A 20,994-nucleotide genomic window follows, 5' to 3' on the forward strand; every position below is an offset into this window, starting at 1 on the left:
GAACTAGTTGTCTCAGTTAATGTCTTTATCTCATTAACTTCTCCTGAGTCTTATCAATTGACATCAATAGCTACTGACTGTCTGAATGGTCTAGAGGGTAGTTTAAAATATGCTCCTCGACTTCAAACACGCTAGTTGAAAAGAATGAATTCATAGAAATACAAGATTGTAAACTCCAGAAATCACCTTTCCCCAGCTATATTCTGCAAAAATAAACCCTGAAACAAAACATGTTGAAAAGGTAGCCTGGTAAGTGAAAAGACTCCAGGATCCGAACCTAATTCTTTCACTGTCTGTGTAAACAAGTGTGAGCAAACAACTGAAATGCTTTCTATCTCTGACTCCTCACCTATACAGTGGAGAACTAAAATAATAAAGTTTATTTTGAGATTTAAATGATATATGTACAAGTATGTACAAGTTTTACGCTCTATAGTAGTATATGAGTGGTAAAGTTTATAAAGGAGGGGCTTTATGTTACCTTAAAATTTCCCAGAATAAGTCTGTTTATCCATCTATTTATCTAGCATCTATCTATCCATCTATCTATCTATCTATCTATCTATCTATCTATCTATCTATCTATATACCTATCTGTCATTTATCTCTCTACCTATCTTTCTGTCTACCTCTTTATCCAAAAAGTATGTCCAGAAGTGAAACACATCAACTCCAGGACAGTAGTTCCCTCTAGGAAGGAAGAAAGTAGGAAGAAATGGGAGTAAAAGGAGACTTTAGTTATATCTTTAATATTTTTCTTATTAACAGAGAGCTGAAGCAAATATGACAAAATGTTTACATGTGTGAAAATAGAGTGGCAGATGCTACAATATCTGTAATATTTTCTTTGCTTTTCTGTGTGTTAAAAAGTTTTTCAATATTTGAACTTCAAAAAGGCCATAAGAAAGTCCATTAGGATGCTTATATTTGTCTCTGGAAGGGGACTAGTTCATAAAATATTTCAAATTTTCTGTATTTTCTAATCCTCCCCAATAAGTATGTGATATTTTTAATTATATGGGAAGAGTCAGAAAAATTGAAGGATGATGATGATTGATGGTAGAAGAGAATACTTGATCTTGATAATAGGCAATGAAGAAGACAGGGGGAAATGCGTTCTAAATATGACCTTCTGAATTACCATATTCTTTGATTCTTAGGCTGCCAAGACCTCAGAGGAAAGAAAATGGATCAGGAACCCATTTTCACTGATTTTCTGTCTACTCTGTTTACAGGTGCCCTAGGAGGCCCTTCTCAAATTTTGTTTCAAGGTCATATAATTTCCATTTTCTTTCCAATGCCAAACACCCTCTGATAGCAAGAAGGTTTTGGTTTCTGACAAGCTTTCCAAGAAAATTTACCAACTTCCTGGGTAATTTAGTGTCAGTGTCTCTCGGTGTAATTGAATCTAATGGCAGACTGTTCTGCTTCAAGTTTAGAACATGTACATCTTTACAGACTATACCTCTCCTTTTTCTTTCTCCTCTTAAGCTCTTGGGGGATTTTTTAGGTCATGAGTGTGTTGCTTATGAATCATCAGAGTTTGCGTTGGGAGCCCAACAATCATCTGCATGGACTTCAACTTAAATCTCTGCAAGCAAAATCTATGGAAATTGTTTGAAGAAGCTCAAATTAGCCACATGCTTCTTCTCACAATCCAGTCCTCCTCCCTGCTCTTTGTCAATTGGGTATACAGGAGAGCAGTACCTTGGCTCTTGTACTTCAGACTTGAGGGACCTTTCAATGCAAACATGGAGAGAGAGGAGCAGCTATGGATCCCATCCCTAGTCATTGATTTTATGTCGTGAGCAACAATCCATGAAAGGCCTGGGGCTTAGGTGATGACCGTGAAGTTTCAAATCAACATGCTTAGTAAGAAGGCATCAATAGATCCAGGCCCATGTCTACACTGCTGTGATGATTCCACATACACCTAGAAAAGCCTACTGTCCCAAAGGTCATCCTGGGCTGGTCCTCAAATAGAGACTATGGACATGCCTGTCAGTACACATCTAGAGAAGATAAATATAAGGTGAATACCCAACAAAAACTTGTATTGAAAGAATAGTAGCAAGTTTTGCTTTGGATAAACAAGGAATTTTATCAGTGGTATCTTTTAATATAAATTTGATTGAAGTATAGCATGCATATCACTAGTATTTTTTTTTAAATATGAATTGTAGTGCGAGTCAATGGGTGTAAGTTGCAGTCATGCTAGAGAAGCAAGTTCTAGAGACAGGCTGTACAGCATGGTGCCTATAGCTAACAGTATTGTACTGTGTGCTTCAAAGTTGGTTAAGAGGGTAGAGCTCGTGTTAAGTGTTCTTTCTTCAAGAAAAGGAAACTCTGGGAGCTGTTAGATAGATATGTCTGTTACCGTGATTGGCCAGAGCGTCACAGGTGTTTGCATGTGTCTAAACTCAATACACTGTATACATTAACTACGTGAAGTTCTTTGTATATCAATTCTACCTCAAAGCTGTTAAAAGAACACTAATATAAACTACATTGTAGTATAAAATATTTACTGAAAATTAAACGAGTATTAATACATAGCTCAAGGAATTTCTCAAAAGAGAATACACACCTAAAACCTGCAGCAGAACATTACCAGCATTCCAGAAGTCCCTTTCTGTCCCCTTCCATTCATTACCCAGCTACCAAGGTAACCAGTACCCTAACCTATAACATCATAGACAACTTTTGCAGTTTTTTAACTTTATGTAAATAGTCATACAATATGTACTGTTTTATGTGTCTTTCTTTGGTGCAGCATCATGTTTATGGTGCTCATCCATGTTTTGCAAGTAGCAATAGGTCATACTTTTTTATGGTTGTGTAGCATTAAATTGTATATTTATCATAAAATTTATCCATTGTATAATAATTAGAGATTTGGGTCTTCCAATTGTGGGTTATTATGAATGTTGTGAATATTATTATTTCTTTTGGTGAACATATTTTGGCATTTCCATTGAGTACATACCCAGAAGTGCAATAATAGTGTGTTTTTATTGTAGTGATAATAATCATTGGCTTTAGGAGCTTAGCTGCATTATTGTGTAGCTATAGCACAAGCACTAATGCGGTAGTAAATCTCAGTATTCCAGTAGTTGACTATATTGGTTATCATAGTGTTTTTTAGTAGTGGTAATAAATATTAATTTATACTAATATTTGTAATGTTGTATATACTAACATTTGTTTGTAGTGTTATATTAAAATATACTTTTATGTAATAATATTATATGTATAATAAAATAATATTTTATGTATAATATTATATATTAGGAAGAGAAGTATATATTTGTAGCTTGAGTTGTGTTAATTAGAGTTACCCATTCTTAATTAGCTTGGGTATCATTTCACTTTTTATAATGTACCTTGATGTACAGTCTTTTTCATTGAAATATATAAAAATTTAGATTTTGGAAAACTTGGCTGATTTTTTTAAATTATTGAAAGCAAAGTACCAGCGAACGTGTGTGTGTGTGTGTGTGTGTGTGTGTGTATGGATTTATTTTGTAAAATATAAACACAACTGATCTACAGATGCTCAATTAGTAAACCCTTGCCATTGTAACACATTTCATGAAGCGATTCTCCAACAGCCTGAGAGTTATCTGGACCACTGGAGACCGCTAAAGGAGAAGGCTCGTTTCAGACCCTCCAATGGATGTGCTCCAGTCAGTTTCCCAATAACTCACTTCAACAAATCTCCGCTCCAGCCTCCACTTGAGATTACATTCAAAGCATCATGTGCAACTTCCATTTTGAAACTTTTAGAAAAGCAAACTATAAAACTCACACCACGTCAGTGCTCAAAGTGGACTTCAATAACAGTAATACCTAGGCATCCAAATCCCCACATGTACCTTTGAGAACATAGCAACAGCAAGGAGCCAGGACTAGAATCCAGGTGCTCTGGTCCTAGTTCAAAGCTTTTTCACAGACTACTTCAGTCACCTGTTTTAGACAAATAATTTCTTCCGTGTTAGAAAACTGAGTTGTTTCTGACGACCATTTACGCTGATTTCCCTCTGTTCTTCTTGTGAGATGGTAAATGTCTGATAAGCCCATATCTCAAAATGTAAAAATATAATCTCTAACTAAGATACAGTTTTTGCTGCTTCCTGAAAGACATGATATTCAGCAAGAGCGTGGCTCAAAGAGAAGGAAGGAGGTGTAGTAGATAAGATAATCCCCTAGAAGTTTTTTTTAAATCTCGATATTCGCTTTTGTGATGTAGAATTATGCACCCAAACCCTTGCTTCTATAAATGTATTTCTCTGTCTTTACTTCTCTCCTATTCTCCCTAGGAGTAAGCCGGAGAATTGTTGCTAAACTCACTTGAATGATGTGGTCAGGGCAAGGACAGCACAATACAGTGCGTTCCCATCCCAGCTCCCCCAACTGCCTCCATGAGTGTGTCGGCCAGACAACCACGGGCTTAGTTTTCTTCAACATAAGAGCAGTTTAAATACTACTGACTCTCCTTGGAAAATTATGTGAACTTGTGGGACATATTTGAGGAAAAGCCCCTTGGAAAATGTAGTGATTTTAATCTATAAGATTATTTTTGGTTTTTAGATACTCTGAAGAAGGGTTTTTTGAGGAAGCGGGGCAGCCGATGTGCAATGGTGAGTAAGGGCTCTGTTCTTTCTTCTATGTTCTTCTACCTGGATAGTGATATGGCCGTACGTGTGTGTATCTGTACATCACATGCATGCATAAGAATGCTGACTATCTTGTAACTGTCTGCAAAACGCCGATTACTGGTCACAAGGCAGTCCAGAAGGTTGAGGAAGCGTTGGCTCAGAGCACACAGGCTCACCAGCACTCAAAGATTATCTTCTGTTAGTGGCTTTATAAAATGTGGGTTTATCTGTGTGAGTGCACACCCCAATGTGCTTACTATTTGGCAGAGGATTGTGTACATGACTAAGCGATAGAGGGGACAGGTTAATTACAGGTGAGCATTCATGTGATGCTTTCTGAATTGAAATATCAATGTGATTTCTAAAGTTGTATATGTATAGCTGGGGTAGTTTTAGAAACATGTGGATGTCTGATGTGACTGAGAGGTTGTAGATGTTCATATTTACAGGTGTGTGTGTGTGTGTGTGTGTGTGTGTGCGCGCGTGTGTGTTCGAGGCTGATTGTTTTGTGACCTTTGCCTTATTACTTAACAGGGTGCCCCAGCCATGGAACCAGCTTTGAAGATGACTTGACCCTTGGAGCAGAGGGTGAGTGGCACAGTTCTCTGCAGTTAAGATCAGGAAAGAGGTCATATATTGGATGAATCAAGGATAGCATGGAAGGGGGAGAACTGCAGAAAGAAGCAGCCCATCCTGGGGTCTTATGCGTACAGAAAGAACAATCACAATATGATCTAATTTGAAACTTAGAAGACGTCACATGCCCAGACATGCTTCCTCACCAGCCTATCAGGATGTCTACTGGTCCATCATTGGAGTTTTCCTTTGGCCCCTGGGAAGGTAACATATAAAGTCACCGTAACAGTGGCTGCCTAGACACCTTTGAAACACTTTTTTATGTAAGAAGCCCAGAACAGCCTGAGTACTGCATATAAGAGAGAGACTGCACTCAGGAAGATAAGGGCTTAAATAAAACATGGAGGTATAGCAAACTCCTAATGTCTCCTGGCACCTGTAGAAACTCAATGGTGGGACAGGAACACTAGCCTAAAGGGCTGAATGACTCCTCAGGACAGAGGAACTCTGACACCACTCATGGTTCAAAAGTTCAGAGGCTTGGGTCCAGTTGTACTCTGCCATATCTGTGTCGCTTCCAGGTCTGTGTTTGATAATCTTTATAAGAGCAGCTGAGGTGATTTTCATTTTCCCTTCTAACTTTCTCTCTGCCTTTCTATTCCTTGTCCAGCCACACTGTTGGCCACCAGCGGCAAACTCTTCTCCAGGTAAGTGTAAGGTGCAGCGCGGCTGAACGGTATCTCCTTCAAGAGCTGCTGCACCGGGGTACGTGTCAGAGTCAAAGAGACTAAAAACAAAGAGCTAAAGATTCACAATAGAGTGAGATTTTCCCATCAGGAATGAGGCCATACACTGAGTTTTCACAGTAGATAGTTCAAAGGTACCCAGCAAGGAGTGACTATGCCCAACAGGGGACATCTCAGAGCCAGGGTGCAGACTGCTTACAAGATTCATCTCTGATCCCTGCAGGAGTTTCCTGGAGACTGCCCGACCCTGCCAGCTACTCAATCTTGGCTGCAGTTTGGCTTCCAGTAGCATGACTGGTGGAACCAACAAGACTAGTTCAAGGTAGGTTCCAAGTCTGGCAGGTGTGGAAGGGTAGGGAAGATAAGAGGAAGAAGAGAATGGAACTGAGAACCATTGCCCATTTTTTCTAAGATATCTTACTGGAGCTTTTATGCCGTCACATAATTGAGAAGTATGGCCATATTTGCTTCAATAATGATGGGGGATTTAGAGGAATCTACTGCTTAGAGCAGGATGCTGTGTGTAAAATAACAGGTGTCTCTCCACTGAACTTTATACCCCAAGAGGTGTAGTATTGGTACCATCACAGTTCCTGGACTTATAGTAAGTGCTCAATAAACAATCAATAAGTGTACTGATTAATTGATTTATTTGTTGATTCAATGAAGCAATAAAATTTTCCCCAGAAGTTCAACAATCCAATAGGGTGAACAAAATGTACACACAAATAAGTTTAAAACAAGATAGAAAGTGGTGAAAACTAGTGTGGTATAAAAAAAGTGTCTGGAATTTGGAGTGAAAGTTTGAATTTGAGACCTGGTTCTGAGACTTATTAGCCATGTAACTATCTTCAGTAACTTGTCTTCACTGAGCCCTAACCCTGGCCACACCCCAGTTCAATTAAATCTATTAAATCTCTGGAGATAAAACTCAAATATCTGCATTTTTTAAAGCCCCCCCAAGGTGATTCTAATATGCAGCCATGATTGAGAACCAATGATCCTGACATGCCCACAGTTCAGGTAAGGAAATTTGAGACTATGGAGATAAAATCCACACTTAGGTGACAAGCACAAAAGTAGAGCCAGGGATTCTGATTATCAAGCTATTAATTAAACAAGATGGTCACTATTTGGATCAAAAAGCCCAGCATCCTTTCTGAAGAGTGACAGTGATTATTCAAAGTCTCAAATAATTCACAGCCCCTCTCACCCCCACTACTGTTTGGGATGCATAGTTATTGAGTTCTTGTGTCACCCAGACTGGTGGTATACAAATTCCCATGTAGATACGGTTGGTGTCAGAGAAAGAGCGAGAGAGAGAGAGAGAGAGAGAGAGAGAGAGAGAGAACTTGATCTTCTATAATGCAGGGTTTCTGTACAGAAAACGATGATACAAAGGGCTCTGTCTCTCAAAATCAGGTTTTGAACATAACCTATACAGCAGGTCCTCAAATAACGTTTTGTTCAACGCCGTTTTGTTATAACATTGATGAGATGCCATAGGAACTTAACTGTTATTTATAACAATTAGCCTATGGTAAATTTGGTTTCATTACATATCACTTTGCTTAAAGTCACAGAACTTATTGAATACGTTAAGTGAGAACATACCGTATTGAAAAATTTTCACCCCCAGAGTGAGAATAAAATGAATTTTATGTTCCCTACATACACACATTCTTTCATTGTTCCACACAACCACTAAGGGCAACCAGGTGGCAAGTTGCAAAGCACTTGGCAGAGCCAGCTGCATCGTAGTTTGTATGTGCAAGTGGGAACTGCCTGGTTAATAACAACCACAAGATTTCTTTGCGTCTATACTGCCTGTGATTGTCCAAATCCTCTCATAGTAAATTTTCATTCACCTGTAATCATTTATTCCAAGTACTATGATAGCACCTCATTCCATTTTTAAACCAGGGTTAGATTATAATTCCCATGTTTCAGACAGACAATTTAGGTTCAGAGAAAGGAAAGCCTTTCTCAAAGTCAAAGAAGCTCTGGATTACCCTGTGCCTCAAAGTTGCCCCTATTTATCCCAACTCCCTCTTTTTAGCATCTCTGAGATTCTGGACAAGGTGCAAGAAGATGCAGAAGATGTCCTCTTCAGTCTGGGCTTTGGCCAAGAGGACCACAAAGACACTTCTCGGATTCCTGCCCGATTTTTCACGACCCCCTCCCAGGCCAGGGGCATTGATTTCCAGCTCTTCCTGAAGGCCCAGGTGCGGAGGATCGAGATGGAGGACCCTTGCCTCATGCTGGCCAGTGAGTGTTACCACAGATCCATGCTCTTCTTCCCCCGCAGCCTCCGGACATTCACAATAGGGATCGATAACTCCAAATCCTGCTTTCTCTTGATTAGCTTCACTCGATCCTTTGTCTCTTGTTTTTATGTTATCTTCAGTGAAGATGATTTGACATTGGCTTCTTTTGAAATAATCCTCAAGCGACCTCATATCACCACTGCTTTCTATAGCTCTTCTCTCCTTTAACTGAATCAAATTGGAAGTGTCTCTAAATCTCATTCTCGTTTTCTGTTTCTCAGTTGTAATTTCTAATGTTCCCATTTATAGCCATGGCATTAAGATCAATTCCAGTTAGGGCAGCACTTCTCAAAGTTCAATATGTTAAATTGCACAGGGAGTTTATAAAGCATTCATATTCAGAGAAAGAGGGATTCAGGAATATTTATTTTAAATAACCACACAGATGATTCTTATGTGTAATCCTGAGACTACATTTGGGAAACAAAGATTTAAGTTGTCTGGATTTCATACTAAGAAAAGATATGAGAGGGTTTCTCTATCTTGATGAGGCATAAAAGACTCTATTTGATTCTATATGTTAGAATATATTTCAAATTATGTTCTGCTACACCCAAAACATGATGGTCTTTCTGACAGTGTGGTTTCAGAGTCTTTGTATCAGTCAACTTAAAAGTTTGGTAAAATTAGACTCCCAAGCACCAACAAGGATTTTGCTAAAACAAGGATTCTGAGTTGGAATATTTTTCACAAACACTTTAGATAATTCTTAATCACACTAAAGTTTTAAGATTATTTATTGAATTTGTTGTATGTGCCACATAATTTAACACATAATTTAACACCTAATTAAGTGTTAAATTCTGTAAGAACAGCAATTAGACCAGAGGAACAGGATTCTTGCCTTCGGGAAGCTTACAGTTTAATGGACATATAGTTTATCACTGTGCTTTTAAAACATGGATGTGTACATGAATTACCAAAGGATATTGTTAAAATCTTTGGGATACAGTCTGAGATTCTGCATTTATAACAAGTTCCCAAGCAATGCTGATGCTATTGGACTACTTACTAACTACATTTTGAGAAGCAAAGGTCTAGTAGAAATGATAGAGTCAATCTAAATTTCTCTACTCCCATCTATTGCCTAGTGAGTCATTGCTATTCCTCAAATGTGTTGCCATCATGAAGTCTTCTGTAACACTAAAGTTTTGTTACCATCTAAGAAAATAATGTTGATTTCGCTATTTTTTTATCATGTTTGTCATCTAAAGCAAACACAGTGATAGAGGCCATTGTATACTGACATCAGAAAGGATATGCTAAATCAAGATATAGAAATTTCTCAGCCTGTATAAAATTGATTTTTGGACTACTTGTGATGGGAAGTCAAGAAAGGGGCTTCTGGGTGTCAGAAATCGAAATGGGAGAAATACTAGTGGGGAAATTGGCACTTCCTTTCTGAATTTTAAGCTTTAGGAAGGCTATTGAAGGGAGAGATTAAATAAATAATTTGCCGATGACCCCCCCAGACTCACCATCTTCAACCCTTGTACCCAGGCAGGTTTAAGCAGGTGCAAACACTGGCTGTCACTGCTGATGCCTTCTTCTGTCTCTACTCCTATGTGTCTAAGACACCTGTTCAAAAGTTCACACCATCCCACATGTTCTGGAATTACAACCCAACTGAGGTGCCATCCATCAAGATTCTTGGCCCAGAGCCAGAACCTCACTCACCCAGAGAACGCCTCCGGAAAGCCATCTCCAAAATGTGCCTCTATACCTGCCCCCGAGATCGGCTATCATCACCCCATAATACCCCCCAAAGGAACAGTTTGGACCAAGTGGTGTGGGAAGTGATGGACAGAGTGAGAGGAGAGAAGCTGGTTCTCCAGCAAGACCCTGAGTTTGGGCCAGGCTCACAGGAAGATCCTGTGCCTCCCACCACCCGTCCAAAGCTGCCTACTTCTTCTTCCATGTGCCCGTGTGTCCTCTGCCCTGAAGACGAAACACAGCAGGGAATGTCCACAATGCAAGCACCATCACAAACCCTGCATTCTAACCCCAAGACACCCTGTTGCACACATTCTTCATCCAGAGCAGATCTACAGTGGAGCACAGATCCTGCACAGGTAAAGAGAGAGCTGTGGAGTCTACAGGTCACCAATAAGGAAGCACATTCAGCCAAGGATGAGACTTTTTGGAAAAGGAAGAGCAGAGCAAGAAAGAGTCTGTTTCAGAAGAATCCCATGGACAGAAAAGTTAAATCATTGGACATGTCCATCTTCCAGCAGAAATGGAAGGACAGCCAAGAGAGACCAGAACTGCATCGATCTCTAACCCAGCAGCTGTGGAACAATTTTGACTTGGAGGTGAGTGGATTAGACGTGAGAGAGAGGTTGGCAAAGAAAGGCTCTAGATTCTTGTCCTTGGGTAAAGGGAATCCAGGCTCCCTGTCTCATCAGCCATACCAATTCTCGAATTACATTCAGAAACTTATGGGAGTGAGTTAACGTAGAAGGAGAAAAAGAAATAGGCCTGGTTTCTTAAGAACATCCTGGTTTCCAGAACTGCTTTTCTAATTCCTCATCTGATCTGATCTTCTTGAAGTTTCTTATTAAGCACTCTTGCCCCCTCATTTGTGGGAACCACACAAGAGTAAAGGTCAGTTATACATTAAGCTAAACACTATTAAATAAAATCTCTTCTCTTGTATCTTGACAAATGTGTAACCACAAAGACCTGGAAGCCTAGGTTCAAATATAGACTTCTCAGGCTCTTCAGACTTCTGTGCTAGAACGTGGCAGTGTAGGCAGAGCCACTCCCCAGCCCCTGGCCTGTCCCTTGCTCTTCCCTGTACCATCAGGGACTTCACACATGTGAGTGAACACCCCTGCCTGTATATCCAAATGTGTCCACCCTACCCAACCAAATTGCCATCCATTGGTCATCACTCAGGCCCAGGAGTGCGTACACTAAGAGAGAGGACAGTCCTTGAGAGAACAGACAAGAGGCAAAACCAGTGCAGTTCACTGAAGCCGCTTTGGAGCCATTTGAGCAGCATATTTGGGATTCTGGGTAACTAGAGCATGGTCTAGAAGGGGTAGTGTAGGGTCCTAGTGGGCACATCCCCTGGGTCCATCAACTACCCCATGGACTCTCAAAAACTCAGGACTCCTCTTGCCTGAGTGTACAGTACTGCCATCAAGTGCTAGGGTCTCTTGGAAAAGTTCTCCAGTCTTTGCCACAAAGGAAAACAGTGATAACTTGCAATATCATTTGCATGTATGTTACCTCTCATTAAAAGTAGAGCTACACCCCAGTTGCCGCCTTCCTCACTATCAGGTTTTTGCCACAGGAAGAGGCCACGTCCCTCATGTACACTCAGCCTCCTTCCCCTACAGATGCCTGCCATCATGCGCCTTTCTCCACCACTGGCTCTGACTGAGTTCTACTGGGTTCTTGGTTTCAGGTGAAGTGTGACAGTGAAAAGGAGGAGAGCTGCTGGCCCAGCAGGCCCAGACCCTCCAACCTCTGCCAGACTTTTGCAGGCAAAGACTCAAGAAGTAAGAGTCTCTCAGTTTCTCTCTCTCTCTCTCTTTCAAATGTCTTTCCTCTTGATGTGAATTTTGAGTATTAACTCTTTTCAAGGCATCTCTTATACTTTTGAGCATTTTGGCTTAAGATGTATTATTTAAACTAAAGTGAAAATTGGTCTCCTGTACTTTGTACCACCTATGCCCTAGGACCACAGAGAAGATGGCATCAGGGACAATGAGTTTTCCAAGATAGTAGGAACTGAAACCTTTCTTGAAGTAAGTAAATAAATCTTGCTTAGAGTTCCATCCATTTTGCATGGTTTAGTACTGTTTACTGCACTTCTTTGCCCAATAACATTTTTGGTTAATACTCCAAAATTTCAGTGTTACTAGTCCAGAATCACAGAGATCTTTATGATTCTAACTCTCTTAATTCTAATTCTCTGTGGTTTCAGGCCCTTATCACTTTTATTTCTCTCTTACCCATTACCTTCATCTCCAGGTGTATAGACTGTATACAGTGTGTCATTCACAAAAGAGGTAAATATCAGAAGGCAGCAATATGTAGTTAAAAAGTTTAAAATATGGAGCCAAATAATATACGTCATACTAGTTCAATGATCTTGCAGAAATCATTTAACTTTAGTTTTATCCTACCAAATAAGGGAATAATAATGATTATAACACACACACACACACACACATAGTCCCCCTTATCTGTGGGGGATCCATTCCAAGACTCCCAGTGGATGCCTGAAACCACTGAGAGTACTGAAATCTATATATACCATATTTTGTTTTGTTTTTTATAATACATACGTATGAAAAAGTTTAATTTATAAATTAGGCATAGTAAGAGATTAACAACAATAACTAGTAACAAAATAGGACAATTATAACAATATACTGTAATCAAAGTTAAGGGAATATGGCATTATTCAAGTAAAATAAAAGTTACTTGAAGACAAGCTCTGCAACACCCGGACAGTCAAGCTGAGCACTGAGAAGGCTACTATTATGTGACTTCAGGAGGGGAGTGTTTACAGTGTGGATGCTCTGGACAAAGGGATGATTTGTGTCCTGAAGGGATGGAGCGGGATGGGGAGAGATTTCATCATGCTACTCAGAACAGTGTACAATTTAAAACTTATGAATTGTTTATTTTCTAAATTTTCCATTTAATATTTTCGGACTGCAATTAATGGCAGGTAACTGAAACCATGGAAAGCCAAACTGCAGATGTTGTGGGGGGACTACTGTACAAAGCTTTGCTCAAGTGTTATTTGTCCAGCAGATGTCAGGCTCGCACAAGAAAATACCAAGATGTTCAGCATAGCAGGCTTCATGCAGAATCTATACGGTTATGCCAGGGAAGAAGTATTTCTAGGAATTACACAATTCAAATAAGCTACCAGATCCTATTTTCTACCCCACTGCTGGGATTTCATCACAGCACTTGTGGTTAGAGATGCTATTATTTCACTTAGTCTAAGGTGTACATTTCCCCAGATTTTACTATCTCTCAAACGAATGGGCCTTACAAGCCAGCGTCAGCCAATTTAATTGTCTAATTTTTTTTTTTTTGCATCCTTAGTGGAATATAAAATAATTATAAATCTTATAAACGATGGCTTATCAGATTCAATGAAACGCAGTAACTTTGGAAATTAAATGCACTTAATCTCTCAGGTAAATAAGGCAGTGATTTTGTAAATTTTGCTTTTATGCCTCTAGAAGAATGAGAGATCTCTTCTTCACTGACAATCTGTGCCTGAGATGAGTATCACAGTGTTTGGCAAATCTTTCCAATTTTCTGTAAGTTTGTTTAATCAACTTTTCACAAATCTATGAACTATCTCTCTCAATCCACTCTTCTATCATCCTCTAAGAGATCACAAGAAGGGGGGAATAGCTATGAAAATAGCTCTGTACTGCAAATGTTAAAGACTGTGAGAAATATGGAAGAGGGAAATTCACTCACCACCATCAAAGGCAGAGATAGGTGGGGCAGTCCTTCAGATCTTCTGAAAAACAACCCCTCTCTCGGCCTTTTCCAGGGTCTGTAATTATCTCCTTAGAGAATCATCATCTCCCAGAAAATCTGTATCAAGTTCCACCTGGTTGGGGCTGGTTATCAGGCATAGGAGGGATGTGAGCAAGGGTAGGAAGTGGTAGCGGCACTCAACCAGCCAGCCGCTGTGTCCAGTTTGTATAGTCCTCACATTGCTCAGAGATACCCACCTAAAGAGGCAAGTAGGGGTTCAAATTCAGCTCTACTGAGCTTACCACCCAAAATCTCAAGGGTCGCTATCTCCTAAGAGGGAGTCCCCCTTTTTTTTCTAATTTATCTACATAAAGCGAGTGCCTTTCTGTAATTAGTACAAGGACACCTTTTCTATTAAAAGAGGCTCTGATCCTCATCTACCAGCTTTCTTCCTTCCCACTCCATCATTTAGTCACTGCCAGAGAAGTCTTACTCTTTCTCTAAGTTCCTGGGAAAGGATGATCCTCGTCATTCCTTATCATTTGCACCACGTTCAAGAATTTCATATTCACAGCCCTTTTATTGGTGCCCTGTTGCTGAAATTTAAACTGTTTGACTTTTACCACATTTATAAAAGTCAAGGCCAAAGAGAAGGTTTTTATTTTTATTTTCTATTGTTGTTTGTTTCTTTTACCAGATCTGAGGTAGCATGGGCCAATATATATTCTATCTGTGAAGTGATCATATGTGGAGATAGGTTTCATTTTATGGTCAACTCTGCTCTTGGCAGTGAGAGTATTTCCCATCTTATAGATGATGACACTGGGCAGTTATTTTTATATCAAAATAAATTCTGAAGCGGGACTATTACATAGGAAGTATAGAGAGAGATGGGAAAGGGAGAGGGGAGGGAGACAGGACATTGTGAGAATGTGACAATTATTTTTTTGCCTCATTTATAATTCTTACTAAGGTTGTTTTGCACCTGCTGGGGAGATATGATTAAAAACAAAATCTTCTTTCACCCCAGAAAACCTCTCCAGAAAGGAATAAGAGAAAGAAAACAGTTTTATTTTTGAATAAGCATTAAACCAGAAGATGATGTACCTCACAGGCAATCCGCTAACAAAACTGCAAAGACAGAAGGAAACCTCACCTCTTATATGACCCATTACATACATGTAGTCAAAAGAAACAATAACTAGTTCTCAAGTAAGAGGATTTGACAACACCATTTGTCACACATAGTTCATCTTAGATTCACCTGATAACTGTGGATAAATTGCCTTTATCCAAAGGAATAATAAAACTTCTCCCATCTTTATGGCAGAAGGTAGTTTTGCAAATTGTTGCCAAGCACCTAAGTGGAGACAGGAGATATGGACGCTATGGTCCTTGATGATTACATTTCAAAGCAATAGCTTCCTTTGAGAAAGACATTTCTGGGTTGTAAAGGTGGCAAGAGGCGCATTTAGTCTTTACAAAAGATTTACATACATTTTAAAGAGACAAATAAAGAACTTACAGGTTTTCTAAAGAAATGTGCTTTAAGAAAAGGTAGGTTGGGGAGAAGCCTCTTTTTCACAACGGAGGCTTTTTAATTTGTATTTACCAGTTCACCTCTGTGTATTTTCTTTTCCTTGGCTTTCCCTTTATCTGTACTGCCCTATTCTTTAGAGCTGTGGCAGGCAGCTGTCAGCATTGCATAATGCTCATTTCCTGAGTTATTCATTTCAAATGTGTCCCAGGATTTCTAAGGCTCCATCCAAGGCTGTCAAGCCGCACAACGTTAGGTCAGCATTCACGTAGACTGCAGTGTAAGCACTGCACCTGCAGGTGAGCAGAGCAGAAGCCCCGGCTCCATCCACTACCTTACCCAGGCCTTCAGGTAGAAAGTATCTCAAGTAAGTACATAGCTCTTTCCGAGATATGTATGACCTCCTACAAGTCTTATATAGGTTATTTGAGAAGGAAATGACTTGGCAAGATCATGCAACTAATTCGTTAATATCAGTATCGGAACTAGAGTTCAGTCCTCCTGACTCCCAAACCAGTGCTCTTTTCATAAAAGCACACTGCCCTGAGTATGCAGGAGTTGAGACTATAGCTGTGGGTGAGAGCAAGCCTTACGACCTGTACTTGGATCTGTCCTAACCCTTTGAGCTAAGGACCAAATACCCTCACTACCTTCGTCACTGGTATTGCTTGCTTTCTTATAAACTCACTGGCAAGAGGAATATTATACAGATTAAGCTGGATCACTCACAGGCTGTTTAGGTCTCATAGTTCAGTGAAAGACGTGACAGGAAGATCAACAATTATTTTGATTTAATTTCATTAAATGCCACAGGGACATAAAAAAATAAATTTCCCAGAAGATGGCATTTTTAGGTGAATCTGGACAGGTGAGTAAAGGTTAAACAGGGAAAGGGTAACGGGCGGAAGGAGGAGGAGGAGGAAGAGGACGACGACGACGAGGATGACATAGACATCCTAGTTAGAAAGAAACTGTGTTCAAAGGCAGAGAGGAGCAGAAAATCACAATATCTTCAGAAATTACACTTGTGCCTAGTGGGAGAAAGGGGATATGTGGGAGAAGACCAAAATTAAGACTAGGAAAGATTAATAGAAAACAGATTTTGAAACAAAGTTTTCTATGTTGTTTTAAGTATTTTGATCGGATCTAGGAAGATAGGGAGCCACTAAAGATTTTACAAAGGAATGGTATGATTAGATTTATCTTTGAGAAAGATCATTCTGGCAGAAGTATAAGAAATGGACAGAATAGGGAGCCAATGGAGGAAGAGAAATCATTCAAGAGTCTACCACAGAAGATTGAGGAGAAATGTGATAATCAGAAATAAGACAAGAGTACAGAGAATGGAGGGGAAGAAGAGTGAGATTTTGAGATATTTAATATACACAGTGGCTAAACCTAGAACTAATCAGACTTGTGTTTAGTAGGTGGGGGGTAAGGCAAAGAAAGAATTATAGAGAAATTTCCAGGTTTTTTTCTTGGATGACTAAGTGAATATTAACGTCCTTTTATTAAAAACAGAACACAGTAGAAGTAACAAGTTGGAATGCAAATATTTGTTGTTTTTTTTAATTGAGGAATACTGGGGAACAGTGCGTTTCTCCAGGGCCATCAGCTCCAAGTCATTGTCCTTCAATTTAGTTGTGGAGGGCGCAGCTCAGCTCCAAGTCCAGTCGCCATTTTCAATCTTTTAGTTGCAGGAGGCGCAGCCCACCATCCCATGTGGGAATTGAACCAGCAACCTTGTTGAGAGCTCGCACTCTAACCCACTGAGCCATCCTGTCACCCCTCTGGAAGCTCAGTGGCAGCTCATTGTCTTCAATGTTAGTTGCAGGGGGCGGAGCTCACTGGCCCATGTGGGAATCAAACTGGCAACTGTGTTCTTCAGAGCTCGTGCTCTAACCAACTGAGCCATCTGGCTGCCTCAAGGAATACAAATATTTTAAAGTATAATTTTCAAAAGGACAAAATAATGACTCTCATCCAAATATAAGATAAACATGTTCAAAGATTTTATTCAATTCATTGATTAATAAGGATACTAGTAATATGTTTAAACCGGTCTAGAGAGTATTTGAGAAGCTAATTATATACAGACACCCTAAGAGATTGCCCAGCTGGCTATCAAATTGGTTAATATCAAACCATGCCATAAACTCCAATCTCTAGGAATATTGGTCACACTGAAAAGAAATTATTCGCATCTCTACTCAGCACAAATTTTCAAGGTAATCTTTCTGCCACCACAAAGTAGTAAAATAGCCCTGTGAATAGAAACTCAAGACTAACTCTGTACTGAAAGGACATCTGGTAATCTTGTTTGCCTATTTTCAAGTTTGGAACAATTTGATGAGTTCGGATGTGGCTATGATGAGTTGAGGTACTTCTGAAATACTGAAATAGAGAAATCCATGAGGCAGATGAATATATGAATTTGAGGAGAGGTTTTTGGAATTCAAGCCTTACTTATAATGGGTGAAGGCATGAGAAATAATCATTAACCCTGAAAATACGCATAGTCAGGAGTTGAACTGAAAAAGGAACCCTTAAAAACATTAATATTTACAGGTTGATCAAAAGATTCCATGAAGAATAGGAGAGAGAGAGAGAAAGAGAGAGAGACAGACAGACAGAGAGACAGAGAGAGACCATATTGGTTGGAAAAAGAAAGTTTCGGGCCAGCCCGGTGGCTCAGGCGGTTGGAGCTCCGTGCTCCTAACACCGAAGGCTGCTGGTTTGATTCCCACATGGGGCAGTGGGCTCTCAACCACAAGGTTGCTGGTTTGACTCCCGCAAGGAATGGTGGGCTGCACCCCCTGCAATTAACAATGACAACTGGACCTGGAGCTGAGCTGCGCCCTCCACAACTAAGATTGAAAGGACAACAGCTTGACTTGGAAAAAGTCCTGGAAGTACACACTGTTCCCCATTAAAGTCCTGTTCCCCTTCCCCAATAAAATATAGAAAGGAAGGAAGGAAGGAAGGAAGGAAGGAAGGAAGGAAGGAAGGAAGGAAGGAAGGAAAAAGAAAGTTTCAAATAGAAGCCAAGTGAAGTTTGTTTCAGGAAGGAGGGTGTAGACTTCAGTAATGTACGTCATAAAATATCCAGTAGGAAGGAGAATGCAAAGGTCGCACTGGATTTGCAACTAGATAATGATTTGGAGTCTTGATAAGAGTACTTTTATTTGTGTGACAGGGCTTTAAAATATTAATATGAAAGTGATAAGAAATTATGCAAATAAAGTAGGCAAAGGAGTCAAGAGACTCTGAGGAGTGTTTTGTTTTGTTTTTTCCTAGCAGGTCTAAGCATGTATATATGGGCAAAGTCTAAGCAGGTATATTTGCTGAAGGGAAAGAATCAATAGGGTGGGAGAGGCCACGGTTCAGGAGGGAAGGGAGAATGATGATCTAAGGTCACTGAAGAATTAGAACGAGTTGAGATCCAAAGTATTTTTGGAGGGTTTGGCCAAGAATTTGAGGTGCAGAACTTTGAGATTAGAGGAAAGGAAAAAGGACGATAGGTATGAATACAGTTACATAGGTCATTTGGAACCAAGTAAAAGTTTTCTACCTATTGGTTTCTTTCTTTTTCCTATATGTGAAGCACTAAATGTGTGAAGCAGGGAATTTGAAAAGGGTTCCTAGTAAAGATATGAAATTGCACTATGGCAAAAGGATAAGAGAAATATTTTAATAGAAACATGTATTAACAGCAGAATCAGTGAATAATGTTAGGGCTGAGCTCAAGGTGCAGAACATGGGTTGGCAATGGTTTTATAATTTTCATCAGCAGTGCTCAGCATTCTATAGAAAAGAATAAGTATGGAAGTATAGGTATACTTTTATAAGTATAAAAAATAGGAGGTGAAAACTTCTAGAAATCTCACATCATGATGAGAACGGAAAGCCTGTCACATGACTCTTTGATGCTTCTGCTGCTAATAACTTTAAATATTATTTATAATAACTTTAAATATTACTTATAACAGTGAGAAACATTTCTACAGGTGGGGTGTGCAAGTGTCTACCAACCCCAGTACCCAAACTTATCTCAAAAATGCATGATATGTTTCCTTTTAATTCCCATTGCAGACTTTCTCCACCACCACAGCAGCACATGATCTGACAGCAGTGGCTTCATAGAAGAGCCTAATTCCCACTTCTTCTTGCAGGAGGTGGTACTGCCTCCAACACCCAGGTCCTGCTCTGAGGCCTTACAAACTCCTGAACTCAGTAGGAGAAACGCAGCATGTTAAGTGGGAAAGAAGACCAGACTGAGAGACTTGGAATCTACATCCTGATACAGTCATAAACTGCATGCACAGAGAAAGACCTTCGGCACCTCACTTCATTTCTCTGTGTGTTGGTTTCTCTCCCATGTGGGTACTGGAATCGTGACATGGATAGTAGTAACCTGGTAAACTTAATTTTCTCCCAACCTTTGACACTGCCTAGGGCCTTTAGAGGATTTAAGGACGATGAAGTTTGAGGAACACGGGTTGCCACTGGAATCACCTCAAAGGGTTCAAGCTAAATGAGGAAGAAAAAAATCCCACTTTCAGGCTCTGAAACCTGGTGCAACCCACAGTGGGATTCCCTCTGAGCCTCTAGACGGCCCTATGTGCTCCCAATTAAATTCCAAAATGTCTTCCACAACACCAGAGTCCTAGTTTTCTTCTGGAGGCCTCATCCTAGGAGATCCACTTGCAGCTTCCCCTTTAAAACCAGCTTCTTAGGGCCGGCCCGATGGCTTGAGCACCGTGCTAACACCGAGGTCGCTGGTTTGATTCCCACATAAGCCAGTGAGCTGCACCCCCTACAGCTAAGATCGTGAACAACGGCTCTCCCTGGAGCTGGGCTGCAGTGAGCAGCCGGATTGCCTGAGTGAGCTGCCATGGCCACGGCAGGCTGCTGTGTGCTGCTGTAGGCTACCATGTGCTGCCATGAGCGGCCAGCGGCCAGCGTGAGCAGCTGGGAGCCGTTGAGAGCTGTGGTGAGCTGCTGTGAGCAGCCCACCAACCAACAACCGGGGACTGACTGCCTGGGGGGCCGGGGGGGGGGGCACAAGGCTCATACTACCAGCATGGGCCAGGGAGTTGTGCCCTACACAACTAGACTGAGAAACAATGGCTTGAACTGAAGTGTGTGTGTGGGGGGGGAGAGATGGAAAAAGAAGGGGGGAGAAAAACAGCTTCTTCCTCTATCTCAAATTTTGTATCTTCACAGGAAAAGAGATGAGAGGGATTCAGAGTCCTTCCTCATGACCATTGCAAAAAAAAAAAAAAAATCACAGTATTTTCTGCTAGCAGAAAACAATTAAATAAAAATATTTAAAAACGTTGCCATGTTTTTAGACTAACAGTCATAGTTTGGGTTAGATGGAAAACGTTTTGTCAACAAACAGGGCTTGGACACCTACAGTGCTCTATTGGGCAGTTTGTGGTTCAGACATCATAGACACATTCCTCCCCCAAGAAAATTTTAGTAGAGTGGGAGAGTACACACACACACACACACACACACACATATTTCCAGTAATGTATTGCTTGGTTGCCTAATAAGTTGCAAGACAGCAAAGACCAGAAGAGAGGGATTTGAGGGAAATCGTCACCATGAGTGATAAAGGAAAAAAAATCACACCAGACACAATAAGTTGACAGAGGTTGATTTTACAAAACTATTGCCAG

The 20,994-nt window shown here is 40.3% G+C and overlaps 1 protein-coding gene across 4 annotated transcripts in view; it reads left to right on the forward strand.

Annotated features, from left to right (window-relative positions):
* The window catches only part of TESPA1 (thymocyte expressed, positive selection associated 1), a 32,521-nt gene extending 11,916 nt beyond the window's left edge, over nucleotides 1-20,605 (forward strand). The window contains exons 4-12 of one of the 4 annotated variants that reach the window (XM_019724383.2): nucleotides 4,591-4,640; nucleotides 5,193-5,246; nucleotides 5,905-5,941; nucleotides 6,204-6,302; nucleotides 8,040-8,248; nucleotides 9,808-10,619; nucleotides 11,720-11,813; nucleotides 11,994-12,062; nucleotides 19,400-20,605. In XM_019724383.2, the coding sequence (XP_019579942.2) occupies nucleotides 4,591-4,640; nucleotides 5,193-5,246; nucleotides 5,905-5,941; nucleotides 6,204-6,302; nucleotides 8,040-8,248; nucleotides 9,808-10,619; nucleotides 11,720-11,813; nucleotides 11,994-12,025 (1,387 nt within the window). In that variant the 3' untranslated portion in view covers nucleotides 12,026-12,062; nucleotides 19,400-20,605. The remainder of the gene's footprint in view (nucleotides 1-4,590; nucleotides 4,641-5,192; nucleotides 5,247-5,904; nucleotides 5,942-6,203; nucleotides 6,303-8,039; nucleotides 8,249-9,807; nucleotides 10,620-11,719; nucleotides 11,814-11,993; nucleotides 12,063-19,399) is intronic. The other 3 variants (XM_074325598.1, XM_074325599.1, XM_074325597.1) reach the window with 3 other exon arrangements.
* Nucleotides 20,606-20,994: the final 389 nt, after the last annotated feature.

Source organism: Rhinolophus sinicus, linkage group LG02 (genome assembly GCF_036562045.2).
Source record: "Rhinolophus sinicus isolate RSC01 linkage group LG02, ASM3656204v1, whole genome shotgun sequence".
NCBI lineage: Eukaryota > Metazoa > Chordata > Mammalia > Chiroptera > Rhinolophidae > Rhinolophus > Rhinolophus sinicus.